At 43.0% G+C, this 27,498-nt stretch overlaps 1 protein-coding gene across 2 annotated transcripts; it reads left to right on the top strand.

The window, feature by feature from the left end:
- The first annotated feature begins 240 nt into the window (after nt 1–240).
- Nucleotides 241–27,498, top strand: RHOA (ras homolog family member A). 2 transcript variants are annotated; one of them, XM_050904942.1, is made up of 6 exons: nt 241–345; nt 7,942–8,071; nt 18,694–18,851; nt 21,672–21,792; nt 25,106–25,236; nt 26,234–27,498. In XM_050904942.1, the coding sequence occupies exons 3-6, from the start codon at nt 18,696–18,698 to the stop codon at nt 26,405–26,407; spliced, it is 582 nt and encodes a 193-aa protein (XP_050760899.1). In that variant the 5' UTR covers nt 241–345; nt 7,942–8,071; nt 18,694–18,695; the 3' UTR covers nt 26,408–27,498. The 2 variants fall into 2 exon arrangements, with proteins under 2 accessions (XP_050760899.1, XP_050760898.1); XM_050904941.1 differs by lacking the exon at nt 7,942–8,071.

Genomic DNA, 27,498 nt, shown 5'->3' with positions numbered 1-27,498 from the left:
GGGGGGGAAGCTCGGCGCGCGTCCTCCCGGACCGCGCAGGCGCAACCGCCCAACCCGCGCGGCGTAAATAGCACTCGGGTTTTTATAGCGCCCCTTCCCGGCAGCCCCCGCGCCCGGCCGCGCCGATTGGCCGAAGGGCGGGCGGGGGCGCGCGCGCGCGCGGGTGCGCGGGCCGGAGGCGGGCGGAGCCGGGCGGGGCCGGGCTGAGGGAGCGCAGCGCCGCGCCGCGTCGCGCCGGGCCGGTGAGCGCGCACGCCCCCGCCCCGCCCGTTTCCGTTCGCCGCTGCTCGAGCTCGGGCCTGTGGAGCAGGAAGCGGCGGGAGCGAGACCCAGCGCAGGCCGCAGGTACCGGCGGGGGCTCTCCGCCGCCTGGGGCGGGGGGGGGGGAGGGCGGCTCACCGGCTTTCCCCCTCCCTTCGCGGCGCCGCCGCCGTCGCTGCTGCCGCCGCCGGGTGGGGCCCGCCCGCCCCCGCCGGGAGCCCGCGCCGCGGCCTGCGGGCGGGGGCGGACGAGCCCGGCCGAGCCTCTCGCCGCCGCGTCCGGGCGGCGTCGCGCGCACAAAAGGGGAGGGCGTGTGCGGCGGCCCGGCCGCCCCTCCGAGAGCCCCCAAGTTTCCGGGGCCGGTAACGGGGCCTTTTCCGGGCGGCGGGAGCGGGGGAGGGGCGGGCGGGCTGGGGCGCGGCCCCGGGGGCTGCCCCGCTGGAGCCGCCCGCGCCTCGCTCGGCGCCTGAGCCGCGGCGGGGACCCCGCTCCCGCCAGCTCCGCCGTGGGCGGTGCGGAGGCGGTGCTCGGCCCCCCCTCCCCCCCGCCGTGGGGTGTGACACGAGTGGGCACCGGGCGGTGGGGGTGACCCGGCTGACTGGCAGCTTGTTGTGGTGACGTCACCCGGGCGCGCGGGAGGCGCCGCCACGCCGGAGCGCGGAGTCGGGCCGCGGGGGTGACCCGGGTCCTCGGGCCCGGCCGCGCCGCGCCTGCACGCGTGGGTCGCCCACGAGCCCCCCGTGCGTCCCGCCGGCTGCGCGGGGCCTGGCCGGGGGCGTTAGCTCCTGCGGAAATACTTCCCGGTTTTTGTTCGTGTTTAAACTTTTAGCTAGGGAAGAAATCGCCTTTCGGAGTGTAATTGCAAACTTTTAATTTTGTTTTTTTTTACCGTAGCCGAAGCCGGTGCAGCCTCAGCAGGCCGAGGGCACGCGGACAAGTGTGTAGCAAAGAGCTCGGTTTTGGTTTAAAACAAACTACTAGCGCGATCAGCTTCGTGTGGCCCAACAGCCTCACCTTAGACTGAAAATTACCCAGCTATTAAATTATATGCTACCTAAACCTTCTTTGCCAGGAAGCCTGTTCCTTCAGGGGCGAGAGGAACCTTGAGACTACTTCAGTTGTGTTTGAGTCTAAAAACAAAAACCGCAGAAACTTATTATAGAGGTTTACGGAGTTAAAGTTATTACAGAGACTCAGGACAAAGTATTGTCCCAGTCAAATGATGCCTTAACTACTTTGATATCCCTTTAAGTCTGTCTCTGCGAGGTGTCTGGAACGGGGGTTTGTTTGTTTGTAGTTGCTGCCTCATATCCAGCTTTTGTTTCTCTCCCACTACAGTTCACCTGCTTGTGGCAGGGAACCCTTTGTGAGCAGTGGTTCCCACCCAGTCTTTCTGTATGTGATGCAGGATTCGGAGGAAACTAAATCCTAAGACCTACCTAGGGAATGTTAGGTTTATTGTTGCTTCCCCCCCCCCCCCCCCCCGAGCTTAGACTAGGTAACAGTTCTGCTGTGTGATTTTAAAACAGTGCATTTCTTCTAAAAGCAAACTTTTATAACCCTCTTTTTATCTCAGAAACCTCAAAAATTAGTTTTACTTGTCCTAAGTGTTGTTTGTGACTCAAAGTATTAGATTCTCCAATGGCTTTATTTTGGGATTTTTTTTTCATTTTTTTCAGTAGGGAAATATGAAGTCTCTCCCTCCCTGAAAAGCTTGTTTGTGAAAATATTTACTTTCTGTTGAAGGCTCTTCTCATGCATCTGTGTGCCCTCCTCCTGCCCTGTTCTGGCCTTACCCAGGTCTCCAGCCACACAGCACTAGCATTTCTGTTTCAAATATGCAGACTAATTCTGGCTCTGATTTGGACCAAGGTTGCATGTTTAAAAAAAGAAAAATTGTCATTAGCCTTATTTCATTTTAATTAGTTCACTGGAATGCTTAACAGCGTATTCAGCATAAGTGCTTGACATAAATTAATTTTAATGGGCGATTTGTATCATTTAACACTAGAATACGTGGGTTTTTTTAAAAATAATTTCTCAAGACATAAATGCACCTTCACACAAGGGGCAAAAGAAATTCGGTCACAGAGCTAAGCTGAACAGCTCTTATGTGTTATCCCTCATAGTTCACCAAACTCACACTCTGGCCAAGTGCCACAGCAATTGAGCGCCAGAGGCGGGGAGTTCTCTGAGCCAGGAATTGACAGTAAAAACATCCTAATGATCTTAACTGCCACCAGGATGTAGGACTAGTGATGGCTCTTCAGATAAGCAAATTCCAAATAAAAACAATTTGATAATTTGGAGGGGCTTGGAAGTGTCATCGTCTTTCCTCATTTTTTTTTAATGGTAACTCTAGTTTTTCCTACTTTTTACACTTCTTCATCTTCTTGCAACTTATTTACATTGCCCCGAACCCTGTTGGCTCTTCTTTACGCCATTTCTGTGGTCCACTCCGCCCTAGAAATTCCTGACCTTGACTACTATCTTCTCACTATTGTATCTTCTCATTCAGTCTCTCTGTAATGTTTTATTCCCTGCTGCTGTGATATCATTAGGTTCTTTCCAAGTCTCCATTCAGGCACTATCTTTTACCTTTTATACTAAACTCTAATCTGGCTCATATTATTCCACATCCATTTAAACTCTCATGTACCGCTCTATTGTCTTACGATGTATCTTCAAATGCAGTTTAACTGACGTGGAAGAAAAGTTTAATTAGCGAGTTTGAGGAAGTTAGCATGTTGATAAAGGCTAGCCAGCATGCCCTTTAAATCTTAAATTGATCCGTGATGAGTCTGTCCTAGTAAACAAGTAATACGGGTGAAACTCCATAGTACAGAAGAGTGCTGTGCAAAATAAGTGCACCAAATGACAGCTCACCTTCATTCCCAGGGATGCAGCTATGCAGATGCACACACCTGAATGCACGATGAAAATCCTCTGCTCCTTGCCTATTGGTGCGATTCCTCTCCTGCAACACTGGACACTGTAGAAATAGCTAGGTAGCTAAGTAGAAAGAGGTAGTTGCTTATTACCTTTGGGATCATCTCAAAAATAAGCACAAATATCCCAAAAGACTGTCTCCGTACACTGGTTAGGTTATTGTTGCTTTAAGCCATTTTACACCACTGTTAGGTGTCCGGGTGCCTTCTGGCCTTGATGTGATCTCTGTTCTCACCTCATTCTGAACTGTGAATAAAAGCTACCAAAAGCATAATTGGAGTTGGTAGAGCAGCTCTGATCTGTCCATCCTCTCTTCTGTCCTTTTCATATCACCATGTTTTCACTTGAGAAGGGCATTTGAGATGGTAAAAGAACTAAGATATCCGTAGACCACCTTTTAATTAAGATATTTGCCATCCACTGTTGTATACACACAACTAACAGCCAGTCCTTCCTAAGTGAATCATCTAATTAAATTAATCAGAACAAGGTTCATTGTCTTGCTGTGACCAGCCTTCATGACCAAGGTCCCTAGTAGAAGGAACAGATGGAGAGTCAGTAGTATACTGAGTAAAATTGGGCAGTACACCCACAACGAATATGAGGTCTTCCTTTCCTCAAGCTCTGACAGTTGTGGGGTTTTTGTTTGGTTTTTTTTATTGTTGTTTTAAATCAGAAACGGGGCTGAATTCAGTCTCTTTGCTCAGTTAATTAGCTGTGCTTTGCAACAGTAAATAGTTCTGTCTCACCTGACCGTGTACTGACTGATTGAACTGTCACATTTGGAGCAGTCGCTAGTGTGGATGTGTACAAAGTGATTCCTCCTCCTCATCTTCACAGTTTTAAGGAAGGTTGTCTTTACGTGTGTCAGTGGTTTGAAAGAACTAGCAGCTCTCCAAGTACCAGTTATCTCTGTTTGCATTCTTTGCTAACATTTCATTTTTCTTATATTTTACGCCTGGAGGCTCTTTATTCTTCACCTTCTATCTTCTCTGTTGAAGTTGTGTGAGATGAGAAGGCTGTGTTACAGTAGGATCTTGACTTGGTACTGACAAAGTGAATTGGCTCATTCTTTGAACCTCAGTCCAAAAGCTGTTTGGAAAGGCTGGGTTCCATGTAAACCACAGCAGAACTAGGCTTCTGCGCTTGAAATTGAAAATCTTGTTGGGAAGATTTTAAATTATACTGTGGAATGTTGACAGATGAGAATGAGTATGCAGTTTGGGATAAAGAAAGTATTAGAAATAAGAGTACAGCCTTCAGAAAGTTCAAGTCATGAAGCTGACCAGAAAAGTAAATAAGAACGTGAACTCTGGCAAGTCAAATGAAAAATTTAAGGACCTGCCAGAAAGACTCTGAGCAACATCATATTACTAGCAAAAAAAAAAAAAAAAAAAATTCTTTTCCAAGTACATCAGAAGCAAGAAAGGTGCTGGAGTCTGGAGGGCCAATAGATGACGAAGAAGTGAAAGAAATATTTGATGATGAAGCCATCAGTAGAAAGTTAAATGACTTACGTGCATTCCTGTTTACTGTGGAGGAGTCCAAAGAGGTTTCTATGCCAGAAATTCTCTTTGTGGGGAACAGGACTCATTGGAAGATCTGTATCTGCTTGAAGTGTCAGCAAAGAAGTTTTTAGAGCAAAGCGATAAATATAGTTACAAAATGCCAAGACCAGATGGTGCTTGCCCATGGGTTCCAAAGGAAACTCGGGCCTGAAATGACCAAATTATTAATTATGCTATGTAACTTCTCACTGAATACCTTGAAGCCGGAGAAATCGAAGATGGCTTACATGGTAGCAGTTCTTAAATATGGTTCAGCAGGATATCACAGAGTTCAATGCCTTTTTTAAAAATTAATTATAAAAAAAAGTAACCAGATGGACTAACAACTTACGGTGGGAGAAAGTCAATGTGGATTTTGCAAAGGAAACGGTGCTGCTTAAATCTACTGGAGTTTTTTAATGACTCGACAAGCACAGAGAAGGGAAGTTTGGGACAAGAGAAGAATAAGGATCTGTGTTACACCTATACTGTTCAGCATACTCATAAATGATCTGGTGAGAAAAGTGTTGAGTAGTAAGGGAAGAAAAGACAAGAGCTGACTAGGAGAAATTGCAGCTTGTCCTTCTGACACTGAATTACAGGCAGTAAAATGTCAAATTAAATTTGTTCCAGATAAATACAAAGTTGGGGCAGGGGGGAATCTTTGTTTATGCACCGATAGGGTGAAAGTTAATTATTGCCACTTAGGAGGGAGAGCTTGTCATAATTCTGTGAAAATGCAAGTTTAATGTTCAACAGTGGTCATATGAGCACGTGTGAGGGGCTTTGGGGGAAAGGAATAAAGAAGAAAACAGAGGATAGCATCATGGCTCTCTGTTCTTAGCACACCGATGACTGTGGTTTCGCACCAAGAAAGATGGACTTTGAGATATAGTGCAACTGGAAAAGCAAAGAAGAGGCTGGGAAGAATGATCAGGAATAAGGAATGGATTCCATACAAGGGACACTTAAAAAGATTTGAACCCTTCAGTCTGGCAAAGACATGACAGCACAGTCTGGTCTAGATCAAAACCGATGGTGCCTCTCCCGTAGTCTGTACTGAGACTGCAGAATGCAGCACCACAAAGTGCTTGAATGACAACGATTTACGTGGCTTCAGAATCAAACAGATGAAATCACAGAAGAAAATGCTATCAAATGGGCTGTTGATCACAAAGATTAAAAAACCTAAGAATACCCCCAAGCTGGAAACTGAGAAAATACACTTGCAGAGGTATCAATGTGCTTGCTCCTTCTTTTAATGTCTTAGTCATCTGAGATGCCTGCCTGTGTCAGGCAGGGTGCTGGACTTGATGGGTGTTTGATCTGAACCAGTGCAATCTCAACAGATGTCTTGTGGTGGGAGGAGGAACACAGGTGGGAGTGTCAGCTATGGGTACAAAAAGATGGTTGTGTGGAAGAGTTAGTTTCTCTTGTCCATATGTGCTTCTGCTGCCAGCTACGGGGCAGCGGTGGGTGCCTAAAGACAGAGCCATCTCGCCCAAGCAGAACCTGCCTTGTTCAGTGTGTGGGTGCCCCACATCACGTTTGACATGCTGGAGGTGTCTGGGAAGAGAGGATACCAAGAAAAAAACTGGCACAAATGCAAAGCATTTTGCAGATTGCACACGAGTGGAAATCCACAGATCTACTGTAATTACCTCAATATTAAGCCCTAATCTCATTTTGTGCAAAGTAATCTTGGAACTTGGTATTGCATAAGAGAAGTGTTCTCCTAAGTCATCGTACCTACAGATAACAAAGATCTAGTCAGTAGGGGCAAAGTAACAAGAATGTTAAGTGAGGGTGGAAGGACAGCAATGGCAGCCACAGATCCTGAGGACAGAATACTGCTTTCTGCCCCCGTAGTCCCAGCTTTGTCTTCAGCCTTGGAGGGGGACTTGTCACGGTAGAGTAAGGTGAGGAGAAATGCCGGAATTAGCCTTCTTCCCTGGGTTCTGAAATGGTGTTAATTTACTAATTATATAGAAATAGGGAGGTGAACAGCATAGGGGTGAAGTTTGCAGATAGTTGCGAACAAAGAAAACTTGTAGTAGACCAGGAGGACCTTGCTAAGTTTGGTGTTTGCAAAACAGGATGCATGGTGACAATGTTAAGACAGAGAGTTTTGTTTGCACATATTGCTGTTTCAGTTTCTAACAATTTTGGCTTAAAGAGGCTTAAAAAAGACATTTCAGGAACCTCCTTTTGATATTTTTCCCCAGTCAAGTGTTGAAAGCAAATTAAATAACCTGACTTGGAAAGGAAATGAAGGCATGTGTTTTGTTTGCACTTAAAAAACAATGCAAGAAAGCCCTACAGATGAAATAGGAGAAAAGTAGAAACTGAAAGTAGAAAATACAAAACAGAAGCTCAAAGGCATGAAAAGTAACTGGGAGAAAAAGGGAGCTCAAAGAGAAACCTATGACTAAGAAATTATGGATCTAAAAAGTCGAAATGTGGTAGAAACAATGAAGCCTGCTGCCCTGCTGGGAGGCCTGCCTGCCTTTGCTTTGAACCTGGCCCATCCCATGTGGCCTTGTCCATGTTTTAAAGACTGAACGCTCAGGCCCGAGCTTTTCTCACCACTGCTTAGGATCTTAGAGAAGCGTCTGTAGTAGTTTTCTTTCTTGGTTGTGTCTTTTCCAGATTGTCCTTTTTCCAGTTCTGCCATAGTTGTTCTTCATATGGATGCTGTTCTATAGTTTAATCATCTGAGTTGCCCTGCTCTGAGTCATTTCCAGTTCCTTTATAGCCTTTTGGCATGGGGAGGGTCACAACTGCACACGGAGTCAAAAGATGCAGGCGTGCTTGTGGATTCCTACATCAGCTTAATGATTTCTGTTTTGCTCATTTTTTCTAGTTCTTAATACTGGAATTTTAAAATATTTTTTAGCTCTTCAGAGTGTTGAGCTTGTATTTTAAAGGAATTAACTATATAACCCTAAAATATTGCCGTTGAGGAGCAGCAATCAGCTCCCAGTCCATCATTTCATATAGGAAGTTGAATCTGGTTTTTACCTTGTGTATCACTTCACATTTATCTATTTCAAATTTTATTGCTTAGGCACAGAGTCTGTTAATGTTCTGAAATTCATCACAGTAAGCCCTTGCCTTTATTACCTGAATATCTTGGCATCATCAGTAAATTTTGTTGTATTGCTATTTTTCCTCACTTTTTCAGGTCATTTAGGAATGTCGAGCGGTGCACGTTCCACTGGTGGTCTTCTGTGAGAGCTGAGCATTTCTTTCTGTCTGGTTTCCTATCTTTCGTCAGTTATTTATCCGTACACAGGGAACTTCCCTGTAATCAGGTATTTTGATTATCTCTTTAAATTAAAAAAAAAAAAAAAAAAAAAAGAAAAAGGTTGAATGGTATTGCATGCCTAATCTGACCAGACTTGGTAATTGACACCTCTGTTTTGATATATATCTCAGCTCTGAAGATCTCTTGCCTGAGAACGGAGGGGTTTTATGTAATATTTTTTTTTCCAGAAAGCTCTTTACATACTGCAGCAGTTTAAGGAGTTTGAAAGAATGCTAATATGCAGTAATAATAAAGAGAAGTAGGACAACCTTAATGATTATAATCCCATCAGACTAAGACATCAATCCCAGGTACGATAATGGAATAAGTAACAAAGCGTTCAGGAAAGAATTAAGGCAATGTCACTCAACCTGGACTGGGGGAAATAGAAACAATTAGTGTTAACTGTTTCAGTTTGGTTCTTAAGTACAGGTGTTCATCTTAGCCTTCGGTTAGCACTTGACCGTAATTGCATGTCATTTTCACTGAGAAACTAAGCCAGTGCAAAATCAATATGGTTCATATTAAATTTAGTAGAAAGAGGACAGCTTTAAAAGGCAAGTGGAGACTCAACTGAATCTGTGTCTAGTGAGAACATGAAGGAGTTAGCTCTTAGGCTGTGTTTCTTACCAATCACCTGGAAGAAACACAAAATACCAGTATGAAGAAATTTGCAGAGGCCAAGTAAATGAGGAAGTGACAAATAAAACCTCATCGCTAATGCAGAAAATGTAACTAACTGCCGGAGCAAGAAGCATGGTCGGGGATTCTCTGTTATTGCCTATTTTAAAGTCAAGATAGTCTGCACTTGAGTTAATGCAAGGAGTGAAACATGTACAGGGGAATGACCAAGCTGCAGCTTGTTTGCACTTGAAACACAGCTCAGGGTGTGGTTCTCTGATATGGCGTGAGTGGATATAACAGCACACCCTTGTTAAAACAGGGGCGTCCCTCTGGGCTCCAGCTCCTGGGGCCTGTGTTGCAGCAGCCCTAGTGTGTTTGGGGCTGTAATGGACGATGTCGGACGGAAAGGTACACGGTGCTGTGCTGCTGGGCTTCCAAGGGCCCTCCTGGCTGAAGCACTTCACCATGACACCTCTACCACTTTGTTACTCCTTATGCTAGGAGCAGCCAGCTGATAGATCAGCCAGTCGCTACTGTCAAAGGTGTAAAGGTATTAAAAAACCCCCACAACAACTCTACACTAGGATGCTTCAGTCTGGAAGGTCTGTTACATGAGCAGCAGAAAGAGGATGAGCAAGGTAAACTGTTCGCTCTTTCCATTTCAGAGTTAGGAGGCAGTAAAAGAAACTAATAGGGACAATCTTGAATTTGAAGGAAGTGGCTTTACACACAATGTGTAATTAAGCTGTGGGAACTCCCTCCAACAGGATGTTGTGAGCGCTGGAAGTTTACATGGGTTCAAAGGGAGTCTGGACAAGCTCATGGAAGAGAAATCTGTTTGAGGTTACCAAATTCATGGGAACCACATCTGATCCAAGAAGCTCCTGAGCTGAAAATGGTTGGAGGCTGGAGAGCATGGAGGCGGAAGCTTCTTGTTCCTTTTTCCTCTTCTGCTTTTCTGTAGGAATCCACTCCTAAGCTGATCCTGAATGCCAGGTGCTGAGGCGGAGAGACCTAAGTCCCAAGCCAATGTACCCATATTTATATGTGTGTAGACCCATAGTAAAGGATGATCTGTGAGTCTCTAGATGTAGGAAATGTAAGTTTAGCTGCAGGGACAAGTTGGTCCCCTGGTCAGTGTCCATGCTGGAGCTGCTTGTGGGACACAGTGCTGGGTGTAGAGGGTTGCACACAAGGTCATGGCTTGGGTGTTTTAACAAAAGATATTTTGTGTGTTCCTGGAAGTGTTTGATCGTGCTGAGGCATCGTTCCTGTAAAACACGGGTGGGTGGGCTTTACAGGGAAGGAGAGCAAAGCAAAATGTTTTGGTTAGAAATCAAGAAAATTTATCAGAATCCAAAGCAATTTTCTTGTCTGAGAGTCAGATGAATTGTGTGTTGTCATACAGGATTTATCCTGAAGAGGAAAGCAAGGGCAAAGGCTGTAATTTGATAGGATGAATCCAGCTTTGAGACTTCACATGATATCTGAGATTAGACGTACTATGTCCGCATGACACACAACATGGATCTAGTACTGACTGCCGATTCAGGTTTCCTCAAAAACTTTGCACTGGCAGGCTTTATGTTGGAAGAGGTATCTCCTGCCCTATCGCAGCCATCGTAGAGGCAGCATAAACAACACACTGTGTGCTTAACTGAAATGCATTGTGTACCCATGCCTATTAAACACCAATTTTGTACTTTTGAATAACTCTTTATGACTGTATAAAATTCATCAGTCATTAAGGGTTCACCGGGGCTGGCACTGAACCAATGTTGTTAAGATCTAATGCAGTTAAGCTGACCCTGCTCCCAGTTCTGGTGATGTGGTACAAAGAGGCTTGAGCTGGTTATTTGTGGAGTTAGCTGAGACCTGGTGAGGTTTATTAGCTGGGGTTGTAACACAGCTATACTGCTCCCAACTTAAAGCTGGCTCTGGAAATGTACAGCTACGTTTGCAAAGCACTTTTCCCAAACTAGTAAAACTTGCCAGACTTGAGCATGGTTAACACATAGTCTGAATAAACTGCTAGCAGAAAGCTGAACACACAGCTTGCCCTGTCCGAGGACCTTCCTGAAGGACCTATGTCCAGTATTTTAATCTCGTTGGATATTATGCTGACCTTCTGTGTCAGTTTTTCAATTGTACTTCAGTCTTATAACAGAAAATTTCTGTTTCTCTGTGGATTACGTTTAGTGTGCAACATCAGTAGCCTGCCCTGTGCTTTGCCAGCTTTGGGACTTTTTTCAAGTGTTAAATTTCATATGTAACCCTCCAAAAAAAATCCGAGCACGTATCTTTTTCTTACCAACTGCTCCCACATAACGCCGTAGTTAGAAATAGGTCTATTTTGCAGTACTGTCAAACAGCTTTATGTGCTGGATGCTGTAATGAATATAAATATAGTTGTTTCCCAAAGGCCTTGTTAGCAATGCTTTAAATAATGTGGCTTATCAGTTTATGAATGCAGGTGTCCACAGGCAGATTTGCACAGAATTAAGTAAATTTCAGTTATTGAAATAAGCTGTGCTGACTGTCTCCTTTATAGTGGTGACTGCATTCATGTTTTTAGTGTTTATATTCCAATAGCTTGTTATTGAACTGTATTTCTACCCCAGTAATACTTGATTTCAAGTTGTACATGGTACCAAACGAGCATGATCACTCTGAGCATGGAGTTCATCTGGCTTTACTTTCAGTGCAGCTGTACAGATGAGTTATATTCTGGATGTCTTCAGAAATGAAGACAATAAAGAAGTGGTCACTTGCAGCATATTTTGGTGTATGTAGTTCTTCCAGGATCTTTTAGGAACCCTGTAGCAGAAGCATGGGTTGTATCTAACTCCTTTATATGATTGAATCACCTTTTTTCTTTTTTTATTTTTTTTCTTACTCTTATTGCAGTCCCAAGGCTGTTTGTTATCCATTTTGCAACTTCTGTAAGAGGTGAATTGGGGTCATAGTTTCCTTTACTTCACAACTATTGCTATTTAAGAGCATGGCCATCCTGTATGGGTTATGTGGGGAAAAAAAAAAATAGCATGATAGCACACCTAGGCTTATGTATGCTTAAACGAGCTGATTTAAGGTAGCATCAATTGCATTTCAACAGCAAACTGCAATGTTTCCGACATTTGTTTATGCATGCTTTCACTAATGAAAAGCGTAGTGGAGAAAAAAAATTACAAAATGTATAGTTGCTGCCATTTTCCATTGGAACTTGAACGGAGGAGAAGGTTGAGATGCTTACCTCCTGTTGGCAATTAAACAGCTGGGAGATGTGGGAATCCTGGATTCTGCTCTAGACAAGGGTGGATTTGAGCAGTTACATCCTTCTGCCATCTTCCTCCTGGCCTGTTTGCCTGCCCCCTCCCCATTCTCTGCTTATGGTCTTTGAACCATTTCCCCCACCCAAATGCTCCGTATTCAATCTCAGTTTCTTAACTGTCTGTATACACTGCCCTAAAAGCAGACCCATTTGCTTTTGGGCTGATCTGCTTTCTGCTCCAAACTGTTTTGGTAGTTCTCAGTTTTGATGCCAGACCTTGCTAAACAGCCAGAAGAAAACTGTGGGGAAAGCCTGCTCATCCATGTCCTCTTCATCAGCGGAGTCTTTGGGGAAACTCATTCCTGCTCCCCCTCAAACTTGAACAAAAGTGAGTATATTTTAAGAGTAAATTCAGGTCCTGGTGCAGAGGCAGTTCTCCCCTGTGGTAGGTAGAGGGCAGGGCTTGACTGGTTGGGATGGGGGACACTTGAGTAGGGCTTCATTTTCTCGTCCCTCAGCCTTGTTCTTCCTCCTGCTGGCCCAGGGCAGGGCTGACTGAATGAAGAGGGAAATGAAGCAAGTGAGAAGAGTGCCAGGCTGTAATTCGCTCAATAGCAAACTGTTTAAGTGCTGAGCATGGAGGAGTCGGCAGCAAAGCAGTCTTTACAAGATTTTAAAACCCTTGCTTTCCAACATTTTGGTTTTAAGGACTTCAGCAAGAATAGGTGGGAAAGAATTTAAAGGATGTTACCTCCTCAGCATCAGAAACATCATTAATGGTCCTGCTGAACTGCTTCTGCTGAGGTCTTGCTAACCTATGCAGCAATCCAGATCTTTTTTGACAAAACTGTGCGTTGTACAAGGGATCTGCCCGCATGGCATAGCAGACAAAATAAAGTTGGTAGTAGTTGATTGGTAATTGAAATTAAATCTAGTCGGGATACCTATGTGATGGTAAAGGGCTGTTTCTTCCACCTTAGTCCTTTCTCCAGGATGAGATCCAGAGCAAGACAGGCAAACCTGGCATGTTTGTTACCAGCTTATCCAACTTCAGAATGTCAACAGCGTGTCCACAATCCGCACTTGTGCTGTGTGGCCTTGGATTTGCAGGAGAGGAGGCACTGGAAATGTTGTTCCTTGGAAAACTAAATAGCGTGCTGAAGAGAAGAGGCAAATTCCATTGCAGTAAACAATAATACTTGGGGGGGAGTACATTTAAAACACGGAAAAAAATATTTTCCCCATTTCTCATTCTTCTGGAGTATTTGCTAGATTCTCTTAACAAGCAGGGCTTTATGCTGCATGAGTCTTGGAGCGTCACTGCACTTAGAAATAGCAGCCTCATGTAACAAGGATATTAGTGTGGCAACCTTCAGCAAACAGGAGCTCCTTGTGTTGTAACCTCCTGTGATGTTAGTGGGATTGAGTAAACGATGTCTAAAGCTCTTGTAATACCTGTGAAAGGCACTGGCCTAGGTTGAGGAAATGTCATAATTGAATCTCTTCCATTCAGATGAGTCACTTGAGTCATGTTGTGAGAGTTTCCACTTTGAATCTAGCAGACCAGCTGGTTTTAAGAACCCTATAAATGCAAAGGTGGGAGGAGTGGTTCATTTAAGAGTAGGAAAAATTGTAGATCTGTCGTCTTGCTGCAGAAGGCGGCACAGATTCCCCTAGGAGATCGCTGCAGCCATTCTGTTACACTAATTGTAATAGAGTATTTCTTGCTCAATGTTCTGTCAATGTTCTGTGCATTGTCAGTGATGGTGTTCCAGCAGCTTTCTGGATTTATTGGTCTCTCCCTGCTCTATGCATTGCGTAAAAGGATGAATGTGTAGTACTTGTGTTCAGTTACAGTGAGGTAGTGGTAACTTGGATTTGATCTATTTGTAATATCCTCTTAGGTAGTTCATGTAGGGTTTTTTACCTCTAAATGTAGACACATACTCACTGGTGACAGGCTGTACTGCAGCAAATACTAACTTGCATGTAACATAAGTACCGTACATCTTAAATGAAACTTTTTAGGCTAGCAAAGTGCTTTTTTATTCCTGCCAAAACATACTGCTGGTCCAAATTTGATGTATTTCCAAGCTTCAGAATACTTCATTAAGAAAACCAGAGCATGTCAAAATGTAGCAGAAAGACCCAACTGCTGTGAATGCTGTTAGTGTTGTCCTTGTGATATGCACCACTAAGATGTAGCTCCATTCTAAGTAATCAATTTTTTTCTCTATTGTACTACAGAGATGTTGCTTTTCTGAGTATTTGCCAGACCTGAAAATCCCTTATAGCTACCCACTGGATAGGAATGTATTTATTTTAACTAAAAATAATTAGCTAAAAGATGCTGATCTGTACGCTGAATCCTCTAAATAAGGAAATTATTATTGTTAATATGCTTAATGCATGGATTACGGGATGCTGTTGCTGTGGCCAGATATCTGCTAAAATTTGAAGAACAAATATGGGGATTTGGGACATGTAGCACCACTAGAACAATTTCCATACGCATGGAGACCTTCAGCAATACAGCTAAGATGAATCTGTCATGAGAAGAAAGCTGGGGGCAGGCCCAACAGCAGTGTTCCATCCTTCAGCATCCACAGGTTGAATAGAAGTGAAGTGTATTGTTCTGGCAGCAACTAAGGGTTCAGCCTCACCAGTAGAGAAGAAACTTTCAAGTACTATAAAGCTGTAAAGTTCGTAACCACTGCATCAGGAAGAAACAAGCAGTTGTGATGTTTGGTGACTTCCTTCCGAGGTTGATGGAGGGGTCTATCCAATGATCAGATCTGACATCCTGAGGCGTCTCTGTCTACCCAGCATTTGTAATCTGAGCTGTTTCTGAAAATTTGTTGAGGTCCATAAACAAACTAGCTTCAGCCTGTGCTGCATGCCCAGGGGAATGCTTGAGGTAAGCAAATCAAAAGCAACTCCTAGGGCTTTGGAGGCAAGTGAAAGCTTCAAGGATATAAGTGGTGATCTTTGCATTCTGAATTGAATTTTATACAACACATTTGTTCCAAGGACATTATGCAGAGGGAATTCTTCTGTGGTAATGCTGTGGAAGGTGAAACTAAAGTAAAAAAGATGAGGATGCCATAGGTCACCAAGAAAAGATGAGGTGGTTGAGGCTTTTTGTGAGCATCTTGGCAGGATCCTCTAGAAGTTGGTGATGAGGGATCTTTAATTACCTAGATGTTCGATGTACTAGATGGAAGGGACTATTCAGCAGGTTTGAGATGTCCTGGTGACCATCCTGCACATAAAAGACTGTGATCAGGGGAGAGTCTCATGGGGTGGATCCTAAGCAGTGAGATGGAAGTGGTTGAGCATACACTGCTGAAAGGCACTTTGATTGACAGAGTGGTCTTCCACGTTGGGTCCAAATAATGTCAACAGATCTCAGGAAAGATTCAGGCAGGGAGAATTTTGTGATAGGCTTTTCTCAGGGAAGAGATACTGAGATCAAATAAAACTCCTGAAATAGTTTTATATATATATATATATATATAAAATTTTCAAGCTGGTTTTTTAGGGGAGCGTTTATAGAAAGCACTACATCAAATGACGATTTTTTTACAGAATTGCAGTTTTCTCGTAGACCTTAGGCATAAGTATGTGGAAGACCAAAGCATAAAATGAGAATTCGACTGGCAAGGAACACTTTAAAAAAAAAAAAAAAAAAAAAAAAATCTAGAGTGATGGAAGTATTTGGAGGAAGGTAAAGGAAGAGTTGATCTGATAATCCACAGAAAGACAGTTATCCATAGGTGATGCCAAAAAGGTCGCCTACCCTAGGTGCTATTGCAGGTAACACAAGTGATCAAGGGCCAGAGCCCCAGCCACTAGCACAGAAGGGAGAAGGAGGGAGGATACTGAGGAAAGACAGGTTATCCCATTCCGTCATCCACCTACTTTGTCATCAATGTGTGGTTTCATCAATGACCTAGATAATTATCTGGGAATCGTGATTATTAAACTTGCATCTGAGAAAGGCTATGATTAAGCTGGAGGACAGAACTAGAACTTGGAGGTAGAATAAAACATCAGTCAGAGGAAGGATAAATAAAAGCATGCCAGTAGAACATTCAGCTGTGTGAATAGAGAGCAACTTACAATGTAGCAGTCCTAATGAAAAAGATCTGGGAGTTATCATGAATTAAAAGTTGAATGTATCAACAGTGTTGTCTTCTGGGGAGAAAAAAACCCAGACGTACACTTCCAGTCTGGTGTTTAAGCAACAGTATATCCTGGCAGATCAATAAAATAATCCTTCAGCTCCAGTTAATGTTCGTAAAGCCCTAGGTGAAATACTGGATTCAGCTTTTGGGCTCTATGCTTTGGTAAATTTGTGCCAGTTGGACTGTGCCCAGAAGGGAGCAACAGGAAAGTCTAGGAAATATGATTTACAGAGAAGGCTTGAATAAACTGGAATTGTTTTGCCTGAAGAGACGACTAAATGAAGGCATGTATTCTCAACTGCACTAGGGAAAGGGAATAATCTATTATCCTATGCCCATGACAAATAGGATAAACAGTAATGGGCTTACATTACATCAAAGAAGGTTGAGGATACACATTGGGGGAAATCTTCTCATAGTAAATATTGTGGAGCACAGGAGTAGACGACTTCAGAGGTTTTGTAGGACTCAGCATTACAGTTTTGAAGGGCAGATTAGACAAAGCTGACAGTAGGTAGAACTTGTAAGTAGTTGATCTTGACTTGGTACAGAGGGCAGATGATTTCCAGTTCTGTAAAAATCAAATATTACCGTTGCTAGAAAGTATTCAAAGCCATCTAAAGCCACCGAAAGAAAACCTTTTTAAAGCTTGGATCATTTTAAACCTTCCACAAATGTAAAAATAACCCCAAATCCATGAGGTAAATAACTTGAATATGTGTACATGTATATTCACAAGGTGAAAGAAGCTCGTTTTAGAGATAGATTTGGATTACTTGAGCAGTTGTGTCTGACAAAACTGTGGTCTACAAGTCCTTGAGCCCTTGCTGCTCGATGGGCTGAAATGGTCCTTCTCTGTTTGCACCTGGAGCAGAAGTACAGAATCTCTGTAATATCCAGTGCTTCTTCACCACCTAATAGTACTAAAGGTTGCTTTTAGATGGTTAGTTTTACCTTTTTACTTAATTTTGTAAGGCAAGAGAAGAGGTGGAAAGGAGAAAACGTTTTTGCTATGTCCTTTAATTCTCTTCTTGCTTCTTCAAGCCCTTCTCCCCTTGCCAGCAGCCCTAGTCGTCCTCATAGAGCTTTGTACTGGGATTGTCATGGCAAAAGTTAACTCACAAGGGTGCTCCCTCTGTGGTATTTTGGTCATGCAATGGTAGGTATTATGGTGGCGTTGCTGTTTGCTCCATTTCCAGGAAGCTTCATGGGATGACTAAGCGGCTTCCCCTGGAGTGCCTTTATGTTATGGAGAAGACAGTAGTTATGGTTCTGTCTTCATTCCAGTCCCTTGTAGCCAGGTCACTCCCTAAATCTCTGGCTTGTTCCTGCAATGGTCACAAATAAACGCCTAGGGAAAAGAAAGTAGAGAGCAGGCACATATATAGTGCTTCCCAAAGTACTCTCTCAGCCTCAAAGTACTTTTACTGTGGAGATTTTCTAAGGCAGATGTGGTTTCTGCATTCTTTAACTCACATAGGAAGCTTCTCCCATGTACTTGCCCAGTCCTCTTTAGGCCTGTATAAATTTCTTGTGTCCATAACATCCTCTTGTTGGAGTTCCCGAGGCCCATTGCCTTCTGGTGGGCTTGAACCCTTTTCTACTATCTCTGTATCACCCCCCCTTGCATTTGTTTGTGGGAAGTGGTGATGAACAGTCAATCCCTATCCATACTATTTGGGCCACTTGTGACTCATAGAAATTTGCCAAATCCAACACAGTCATCTCCTTCAGTCCCACGCTGACTCTAGGCTTTCATTAAACCTTTTCAAGCTTTCATACCGTCTTTTTGAGGCCAAAGTTGCATGTGAGCAAGCCATGGATTTGTACGGTCCTGGTACAAATCAGTACATTGAACAGCAGAGATCTGTGTGGAGCACCACGGTGGTGTCTCTCTGTGTCCCGCCTTTACTTAATGTAAGCTGATAGCAGGCTATATTAACCTGGTAACAGCGATGTCCAGGAGAGCGGATTGAAGAGTGGGATGTGTCCTTCCAAAATCCTTTGCAGTGTGGTGGTTGTAATTCGAGGAACAGGCTGGTTACCTTGAGATCCTTCTGTTGGTGCTCTGACGTGGCAGCAGATGCTCCTCAGTCCAGCTGACTGGCACTTCGTAGTTAAGACAACTCAGCGTGACAAGAAAATGTTACTGCCCTTGAATTGAAGCATCTCCTATTTGATTACCTAGAAGACACTTTTCAGGAGGTACTCTTGGACAGTGCTGCTTGCTCACTCGCTGTCTCTGGATGTTCCTATCTCAACCTTTAGAATAGGTCAAGAAATGCTGAACCAGGCTGGTCTCCTCCCTTTTCTATTATTTTTGTACGCAGTGGCTCACCAGTGTGTTGGCAAGTGCTGGGGAATGTTTTTCTCAAAAGGATGGGAATTTGAACTCACGTGATTCCAGATACCTGTCTGTGTCTCTAATGGACATGCAGACCCAATTTAAAAGTTCTTATTAATTGTAAACTTAGTGGTTGTTAATTATTAGCATCTCAGTTAAAAGCTGTAGCAGAAGAATTAATAAGTTGTCGTTTTGTTTTTCAGCTATGGCAGCCATTCGAAAAAAGCTGGTTATAGTGGGTGATGGTGCCTGTGGAAAGACCTGTCTGCTGATTGTATTTAGCAAAGACCAGTTCCCTGAAGTGTATGTTCCCACCGTCTTTGAAAATTATGTAGCAGATATCGAAGTGGATGGAAAGCAGGTATGTGTACAGTTCTGTAACAGTCAAAATGAACTTGCATTTATTCAGAATAGCATGGAGATCTCTACACTTTAATAAGTGGTTAGTACACATGCTTAGTGCTTATGTTGTAAATATATTTTTAAATGTGAAGCATGTTCCTGTGGAAAAAATATTGGCCTTGCTAGAACCTGCTCATAGCCGCTGTCTGTTTAACAACCTATTTCTAACCTTACACAAGTTGAGAGTCTAAAAACCATACAGTTATTCCAAGTAAAATGTTGCAGTAGGTGGGAGGGGATGGAGCAATTCAAAGACCTGCCTACTGAGGACACAGGGCTGCTAGCCTTTGGAATTGTGTGGTGGAGTCCCTGTTTTGATAGGGACCTGGTATTGTGATTAACAAAGACTAGTTCCCGGAGAGAGGTTTTTTCATACCCATTCCTGGCAACGTGCAGGATCCTCTTCAGAACAGATGACTGACAGGCTTCAAAGGGATTTGATTTTTGTAGTGTACATCGTCATCATCTGTCCTACTTGTCTGAACGAATGCAATTCTTAGCAGCCAAGCGTACCCGCTCCGGGCTCACTGAGCTTCATTTTTAGTTCATACTTCAGTAAATTAATCATGAAAATATTTAATTTTAGTTTTAAATACTTTGAAAATCAGTTTTCAGTTTGTGTGACCTCTGAGTCCTTTTGTTTGCCAAACAAGCAAACATGCCAGGCACCTGCTCCAAGAGGCTGTTTTCAGAAGGCTGCTCTCTGAACACCAGATAGGTTGCCTTCTGCATTTATGTCATGCAGGGTAGTGTGTGATGTGTAAAAGTGTCACTTTCCAGGATACTCCAGAAGCACACAAAGCAGAAACTGCACCTTGAAAGCTCAAGTATTTTCAAACCCTTTTAGGCAGCCATGGCATATGTCTGTTTTGTTACCGTAACCACGTAGAGCTGACCTCAGTGCCACGGGTCCTCATGTCAAGCATGTGGCAGGTTTTGATGCTGACGGTGCTGAGCTTCCCTGTTTCGCGCCTTGCTGTGACATGTGCCTTTGCTCTGGGTTCAGGTACAGTCAGAACATCTTTCAGTCAGTTCTAGTTCAGGTGCAGTGACACATTGATTGAAACTGCTCAGTTTCGATCCTGATTTGAGCAAAAACTTTTTGAGCTAGTTTTCAGCTTTATGTTAAATTTGATTTCCTACTGTTACAGGCATGGATTATTTGTGGTTTTAGTCATGATAGTTCATGCTATTTGAGTCTAAAAAGAGCTTTTCTCTCCCATGATATGAATGGGTAAAAAATAATTTAGACTAATATTAGAACATGTTTTCCCACCCAGGTGGCAGTTTCTGCAGTTTCTGTATTGTATCTTAGACTCTAAGGACTACTGTTTAAAATATGTACGATATCCATTTCTCTCTCTTATCACCTAGTCAAACTTCCTCATTTCCCTTCTGCCCAAATCTCTGCATCTCTAAATGGGTGAACAGGGAGTCATGCCCTATCAGCTATATGCAGCCAGTATCTGAATCAAAATTGCATGAGCAGCTTGAGCAGTGCATTTTCTGTTGTGGAAATGCAGCTGATTTTTTTTGTAACTAGATGACATTTTATCCAAGCACTTTGTCTTCAGAAAACTTGGTTACAAAAGTTTGTAGGAGAGCGATCCTTAAGACTGTTCTGTTTGACAGCCACTTACCTGTGTTTTCCTAGAAAAGCATTACCATGAGAAGACAAAACGGTGATGGTACGAGATGCATTTTTTTTTTAGATAGAGCAAAGGAGCTGATTCCAGTGTCATGTGAGAGAACCCTCAACAGACATCTCTGTAAAAAATACGAACATTTGCCACAAAACTCACATTTGTAAATGCAGAGGTGACTCTGAGAGGAGGAGTATTTCTGACTGAAATACAGAAGAATTTTTTTGTATATGCATGCAACTCAGGCTTTGTATCTTCACAATTTAACCAAACAGTTGCATTGCACATTCAAGCTCACGTTTGGGTTCCAGTTCTGCCCATTTGTCTTTATCTGAGCTGCTGTGGACTTTTTTCCTGGAATTTTTGAACCTAAGAGTTTAAACAAGAAGGAACCCACTCCATCGCAAAGGCAGACGCATCAGAGAATCTCAAGCAAGAGTACCTTAAGAGCTTGGTTATAGTTTTTAAATTTCCTAGTTTAAATGTTGGCTATTCCTTCTACAGTTTTAAACAGTGCTATTGGGGTGTTCTCCCCTAGCTCCACTGTAAGTAGAAATATTAAGAACATTAGCTACTTTATTCAGTTCTTAGTAACAAGAAGCTTTACACACAAATCAGGTTTATTTCAAAGCAAATTGCAAGTGTAAATTTCTGCTGTGATGGAGTTTTAATGAATTTATGCACAAATAAGTACAGTCTTGACATTTCTTAGTCACTACAGGTACCAGCTGTAAACCAATTGAAAATGTGCATAATCCTAAAAAGCATATACTTAGAGAGTCCACTTTCACTGAAAACTGGTATTTCTGGAATGCTTATCAGAGAGATTCCCAGCCCTTTGGAGCCGATTCCCTTCGATTCTTCTGTCTTGTTTTTCTGCTGGTAGCTTTTATGTCCTTTCAGAGAACTGACACTGGTCATGGACGTAAAGAAAAGTCTCATAAGCGGCAAGATTTTTGGAGTTATGGAATGTAAAATTTCTAATACTTCTCCTGTCAAAGCGGTTTGTCTTGTAGGCTCCTCCTTTTGAGTGGTGTTGACTAAAATATTTTATGCACTTCTCTTGGGTTACTGGCTTCTGAATCAAAACTTCCCTGGTGATCTGGCTCCCTAACTGCCTTATTTTTCTTCTGCAGGTTGAGTTGGCTTTGTGGGATACAGCAGGACAAGAAGACTATGATCGACTTAGACCGCTTTCTTATCCAGATACTGATGTTATACTTATGTGTTTTTCAATTGATAGTCCTGATAGTTTAGGTAAGTAGATCACTAATTGAATTGGAACCACTTCTCTGTGTCACTGTATTCCCCTTGGAAGTCATGCTGTAAAATACATTTTCACGTGCTGTAATGATTGAGGGCATTCCTAGTTTCAAAATGCATACTGGTTTCAATGTATAGTTTTCAGACGTTAAGACCTTAAAGGAACCTGTATTCCTCAACAGTGCTGAGTGGCATTTTGAAAGCCTCAGCAGCACGCTCTGTTTACCCAGGGCTCTGCTGCATAATCTGAGCAACACTTAGCAGGGAGGCAGCTCCCTGGCCTAGATCAGCACCCCCAACCCGGCAGCGTTGTCTGGTGGGCCGTGGCAGCGTGCTGGTGTGCTCGTCCCTTGGGAGGTGCTGCCTTTTGGTGACCCCAAGCAAACAGGAAGGCTGTAGTTGCACTCTGCTGTGTCCGGGAGCCCTGTGAGTACATAAGGTGTCCACTGAGAGGCATGGCCCGCCCAAGTTTTGATTTTATTTTACTTTTTTTTATTATTATTATTTCTCCTTGGAAATTGCAGGTTCTTATACACACAAGACCACACTATATCCAGGAAAACAGAGTACCTTCCTTTCTATGTAAATGGGAAAGCTAGCTTTGTGTTTTCATCCCTTTCCCCCCTCTCCCCCATTTATTCAAGAGAGATCAGCTTGAAACACTCTGAGTTAGTGGTCCCAAATAGCCCTGGGTTTTTTTGCTCTCTGCTTGGTGAGTTAAAAACATGGGCTAGAACTACACTGGAGGGGGCTCTCTCACTGGTGGAAATGATCAGAGGCTGGAGATTTATACTCTCCTAGTCTGCTTTCCAGTGACTGGCATATGCTTGCGATGGAGAAAAGAGCAGAAAAAAGTGGCCTGATTTATGATTTCTGAGTTCCAAAAACATATGTTTCAAAAAATCTGTGCATTAGATAGGCACCTCTTCTGTGTGGAGTCCAAGACTGAAATCTTCACTGATTGATTTGTAAATCTGATGCGTAGATATCAATGTATTTGATCTTACAAACACGTTTTTGAAGAGGGTAAGGAGCAGGAGATAGAGATACTCTTATTTCTAAGACTCAACTTCTCTGGAACTTTTGATTTCTGTCCCTTTAAAATGGCAATTGCTCCATCCGTCCAGTGTAGTCTCAAACAAATACATCGTGGTAGCACTTTCTTAAACAAGTGAATTTCTGTAAAAGTTCCCTTATCTACTTCTCACCAGTGGGATTTGTTCCCTAGTGGCTATTTGTGAGGTTTCTTATTAGAATGCAGATAATGTGTTAAGGTAGATCTTTAGGCACATCGATTCTGTGTGTGAGTGACCAGCTGTACTCTGACACGAACCTTCTGTACAGTGACTGACTGGAACTTCTTTGTAACCGGTCAAAATTTTGTCCATGCATTGGGCAGCTCCTAGCCAGGAAAAGTGAGAGACCCCTCTGCTTTGTCTATTAACGACAGGTGTCAAATTATTTTAACTGGCACTCATAAATGGGATACCAGTTCTCTCTCAAATGTATTAAACCACTGAATCCTTTGGAGTTTGCTGCTGCCAGGGTGATCACAATCACTGCAAGCTGTCCTTAGAGAGGCTTTTTTACTACACCTCTGATCTATCTTATGGATGAACCCTGCCTCACAGAGTTGTGTCTTAGGAAGAAAAAAGAATGAGACAAAAAGGATCCAGGAAGCACAGAAATGCAGTTAATAGAAGGATTAGTCCTGAATGCAGCTACCACAATGGTTGAAAAATACAATTCTTGCCACAATTCACAGGAGGTTTGAGTAAATGAGCAAACAAAATACTCCTTAAGATGTTACAGTGGTGTTACAGTCTGACTGGGATAATGTTTGATAGCTGCTCAGTCTCATTTCTTGCCTTGCCTCTGAAGGGTAGCAGCCGTTGAACAAGCAGTGGGATGTGAAAGTGTCTTTTTAGAAAAATCAATGCCAGCTTAATATCTGGGAAAGCCTGATCTCTCTCTTCATGACTTCCACCTGATCCTGTGTTTAGAGACATCTTTCATTGTCTTCGTCTCTCTGCAAAACAGTTTGCGATTTAGTTGGCGGCGGTGCTGTGGTCGTGCCTGCTGTGGCTGTTAACAGCTACGTACAAGGTTTGAGCTGCGCTCCCTTCTACTGCACGTGCTACTCCCCTGGCAGCTGGAGAGCTAACTGACTGCCCTGGAAACAAGATGGGTTACTGAACCCTGGAGGCAGGGGGAGAGGGGTTTAATTAAGTCAAGTCTGATCTTGGCTACTTTTTCCTCCCTTCCTGCTCACCGGTATCAGGGCGCCTGTGTCCCTGGGAGCAGTGGAGGGGGCAGTGAACTGCCAGACGGCTCTTCAGGTGTGCAGCGTCCAGAGACCGGCATCCCCTGAGCACTCCAGGTGCAGCTGCAGAATTGTTGTTTTGGCTGTAGTGCAAAAACTGGCTTCAAAATGCTCGTCTAAGTTGTTTTTTCAAGCAAGAAAACAATGCCTTAATAGTGAATGTCTCTTCAAAAGCTGAATGGAATTTCGTGAAGATAAAAAGGGGTTATGTAGCCTGCAGGTACATCCACCGGTGAATCTCAGATGTCTGAGAGCTTCTGAAAGCAAAGCCGAATGTTTTGGGCTGTTCAGCACTTCCTGCTATATAGAATTTATCAAGGTTTTGCTTTCAAAAGCCCTCAGGTCTTCCATTTGCAGCTTCATTTAAAAAAACGTCAGGTAGGGAAGTTATGTTGGGAGGAAGAAGTTTCTTGTACATGAGCCCAAATTAATTTGCTGCAGATAGGGAGAAGTGGCAAATCTGCAAACAACTTACACAAAGTCTTTGGTTCTGTGTAGTTGTAATTAGTGTATACAACAACATTTCTGCTACAGTTAATGGGAGAGTTTGGAGTGGTTGCTTGATGTTGCTTTTTAAAAGGAAGAAGTGATGTAAAAGCTTACCCTTCAGGGTTGTGCCCATCTTTAGCTTCTGGAGATAAATAAAATCTTTCTCTTGAAGCAAAATATTCCATAGCACTCTACTTCAGAATTCTGCATGCTGTTCTTTGAAGTACCTTGTGCTAACCCTTGTCAAGTACCTACTGAGAGATGTAGAGAAGCCAAGAGGTTAGGTGTCCTTCAGCCTTAAAGTTACCATAGACAGGCTTCTTTTTTGGTAATACCAGAACAGGTCTATTTGCTTCCCAAATTAAGAGCAGAAAAAAGGTCATCAGTGTGGATTAGCAAGCTAAAACCACTGAGGCAGCAGGTAAAAGCTTTAAAATAAAACTCTCCCCAGAAGTGGGTTTTAGTACAGTCATACTTCTGTTCTGGTTTTTTCAGAAAACATCCCAGAGAAGTGGACCCCGGAGGTGAAGCATTTCTGCCCCAACGTGCCTATCATCTTGGTAGGAAACAAGAAGGACCTGAGGAATGACGAGCACACAAGACGAGAGCTGGCCAAAATGAAGCAGGCAGGTTCCTTTCCGATGGTCTTACAATAAATGAAGAAAGTGTGTAGTGGTTGTACCAGAGCATTAAATAGGCATCCGCAGTTTGCTGCCAGCTTCCTGTGGGCTGCATAATGAACGCTTATCCATGACAGAAACCAGAAAGTATATATTACCTTTAATTGAGTGTTTCTTTTTTTGTATTTGGAGATTTAATTTTTAGAAAAAGGCATTCTCAACAATGAAAATGGCTATATTGGGTTCCTAACAGTCAGCTGCTCTCCGTGCTGGAGAGCTGGATCCCGAGGTAGAAAGGAACTAATTAGGAGACATCAACACATCAAGTGCATGCACGCTGGAGTTGTTCTTTATTTTGTATGTTCAGGATGTGAAAGGCAACAGTTTTATTGGTAGGTGTTTTGAGGTGATAACCACAGGTGCTGTAGCTCATTCCTGAGCCTATCACTGGGTTTCATTTTCAGATTGAGTCTGGAACCCCCAGGCTGGGTATGGGACTGCAGATATTCTGCTCTCTCCTGGAATTTTTGCTCCTGTTGCATAATACCTGTCTTTATACAAAGACTGAGGCATTAATTCTGGGATTTGTTCACAGGCTTTTGTTACAATTGTGGCAAAGAGTTGCATAAATGTTTCCTCAGAAATAAGCAATCATTTGCTCAAGTTTCAAAGGGTCTTGCAGCCTTCAAGCTCGGAGGTGTTAGAAAACCCATCGTGTCCTCAGGCATTGGCGCAGTATGCAAATATACACCCCGTCTGTGTAATCCAGGCTGAGGTGCATGCTGCATCTTGAGAAGATAAGCAAACTTTATTTTAAATCTGCCTTTCTTATTTAAAGGATCACTCTCAGGGGAGCAATTAATTATTAACTAACCAATTACTTATGTGCATTTAATCCAGAAATTCCTTTGCCTTTGTTGGGAAGCTGGGCGGGAAAGGGAAGGCTGGTATGCGTCAGTGTGGCTTTGGATTGTTCTCACCCGTTGCTTTTGTCCTGTTACAGGAGCCTGTCAAACCCGAAGAAGGAAGAGATATGGCAAACCGCATTGGTGCATTTGGGTATATGGAGTGTTCGGCAAAGACCAAAGACGGTGTGAGGGAGGTTTTTGAAATGGCCACTAGAGCTGCTTTGCAAGCCCGGCGTGGCAAGAAAAAGTCCGGGTGCCTTCTCTTATAAGTGTGGCCAGAGGAAGATGGCCAAAGCAGCACCCTGCACTTGAGTAATTTTGAAGTGCTGTTTATTAATCTTAGTGTATGATTACTGGCCTTTTTCATTATCTATAATTTACTTAAGAGATTTAAAAATCGAGTCATCTTGCTACCAGTATTTAGAAGCCAACCATGATTTTTATAACAATCTGCATCAAATTCATCTGTGCACCCAAGGTTAACCTCAACATTCCTCTAACAAACCTTTTCTGCACTCACAGGATATGCCAGGCGCTAATTGAAGACAATTCTCTATCTTCTTTCTTCTCTCTAGAAAGAGAAAAAGCTGTCAACACAGAGGATTGGTCTGTAACTACTTTATAACTAACGTCCTATTCTAATTGAGTACAACAGTTACGTGGCTGTATGTGGAATCAAGTGTAGCTTCAGTGCTATCACATTTAGGAAGATCTGATTTTCATGGCTCAGTGGTGTAAAACATTAGTTTGAAAATGTGATCACTCTGAAATGACCAAGTCCCATTCAGCTAAGGAGAAGTGAGGGTTCTGTGGTTTCATGTTAGTTACCTTTTAGTTACTGTGTAATTAGTGCCAGTTTAAATGTATGTTACCAAAAATAAATCTATTTACCCCAGCTTAGATGTAGTATTTTTTGTATAATTGGATTTCCTAATACTGTTACGTGTAACCTCTGCGTTAAGGTGTTCTGGGTTTTTTAAGAAACTGTATTTGAAAATAAAGTCCGATGGAAAGCAGCTGATCCTCTTCCCCTGTTCATTTGTAAGAGTCTGACCCATTTGAATGATTTGAGTGATCTGCACACCCAGGAGGAGTTTTTTCCATGACGTGCCGTAGGGATGAGAAAAGACAGCCTGCTCACACTCAAAGCTTCTGAACTGTTCAGTTGCCTTAAGTTCATTGCTGGACCCAGTTTCAAAACTAAAAAAAAATGAAACTTTTTGTGTAAGTTTGGTTACCATGTAGTGATCAGACTCCTAACCTGTGAACTTCTTGCTGTTCTGCAGCCAACTAAACTCTTTCTGTATTTTCATTTTTCCAACAACTAATAGAATAAAGGCAGTTTTCTAAGCTCCCTGTA

The sequence above is a fragment of the Gymnogyps californianus genome, chromosome 13 (assembly GCF_018139145.2).
Source record: "Gymnogyps californianus isolate 813 chromosome 13, ASM1813914v2, whole genome shotgun sequence".
Taxonomy (NCBI): domain Eukaryota; kingdom Metazoa; phylum Chordata; class Aves; order Accipitriformes; family Cathartidae; genus Gymnogyps; species Gymnogyps californianus.
The sequence above is the reverse complement of the archived record's forward strand: the minus strand, read 5'-3'. Positions and strand labels throughout refer to the sequence as shown.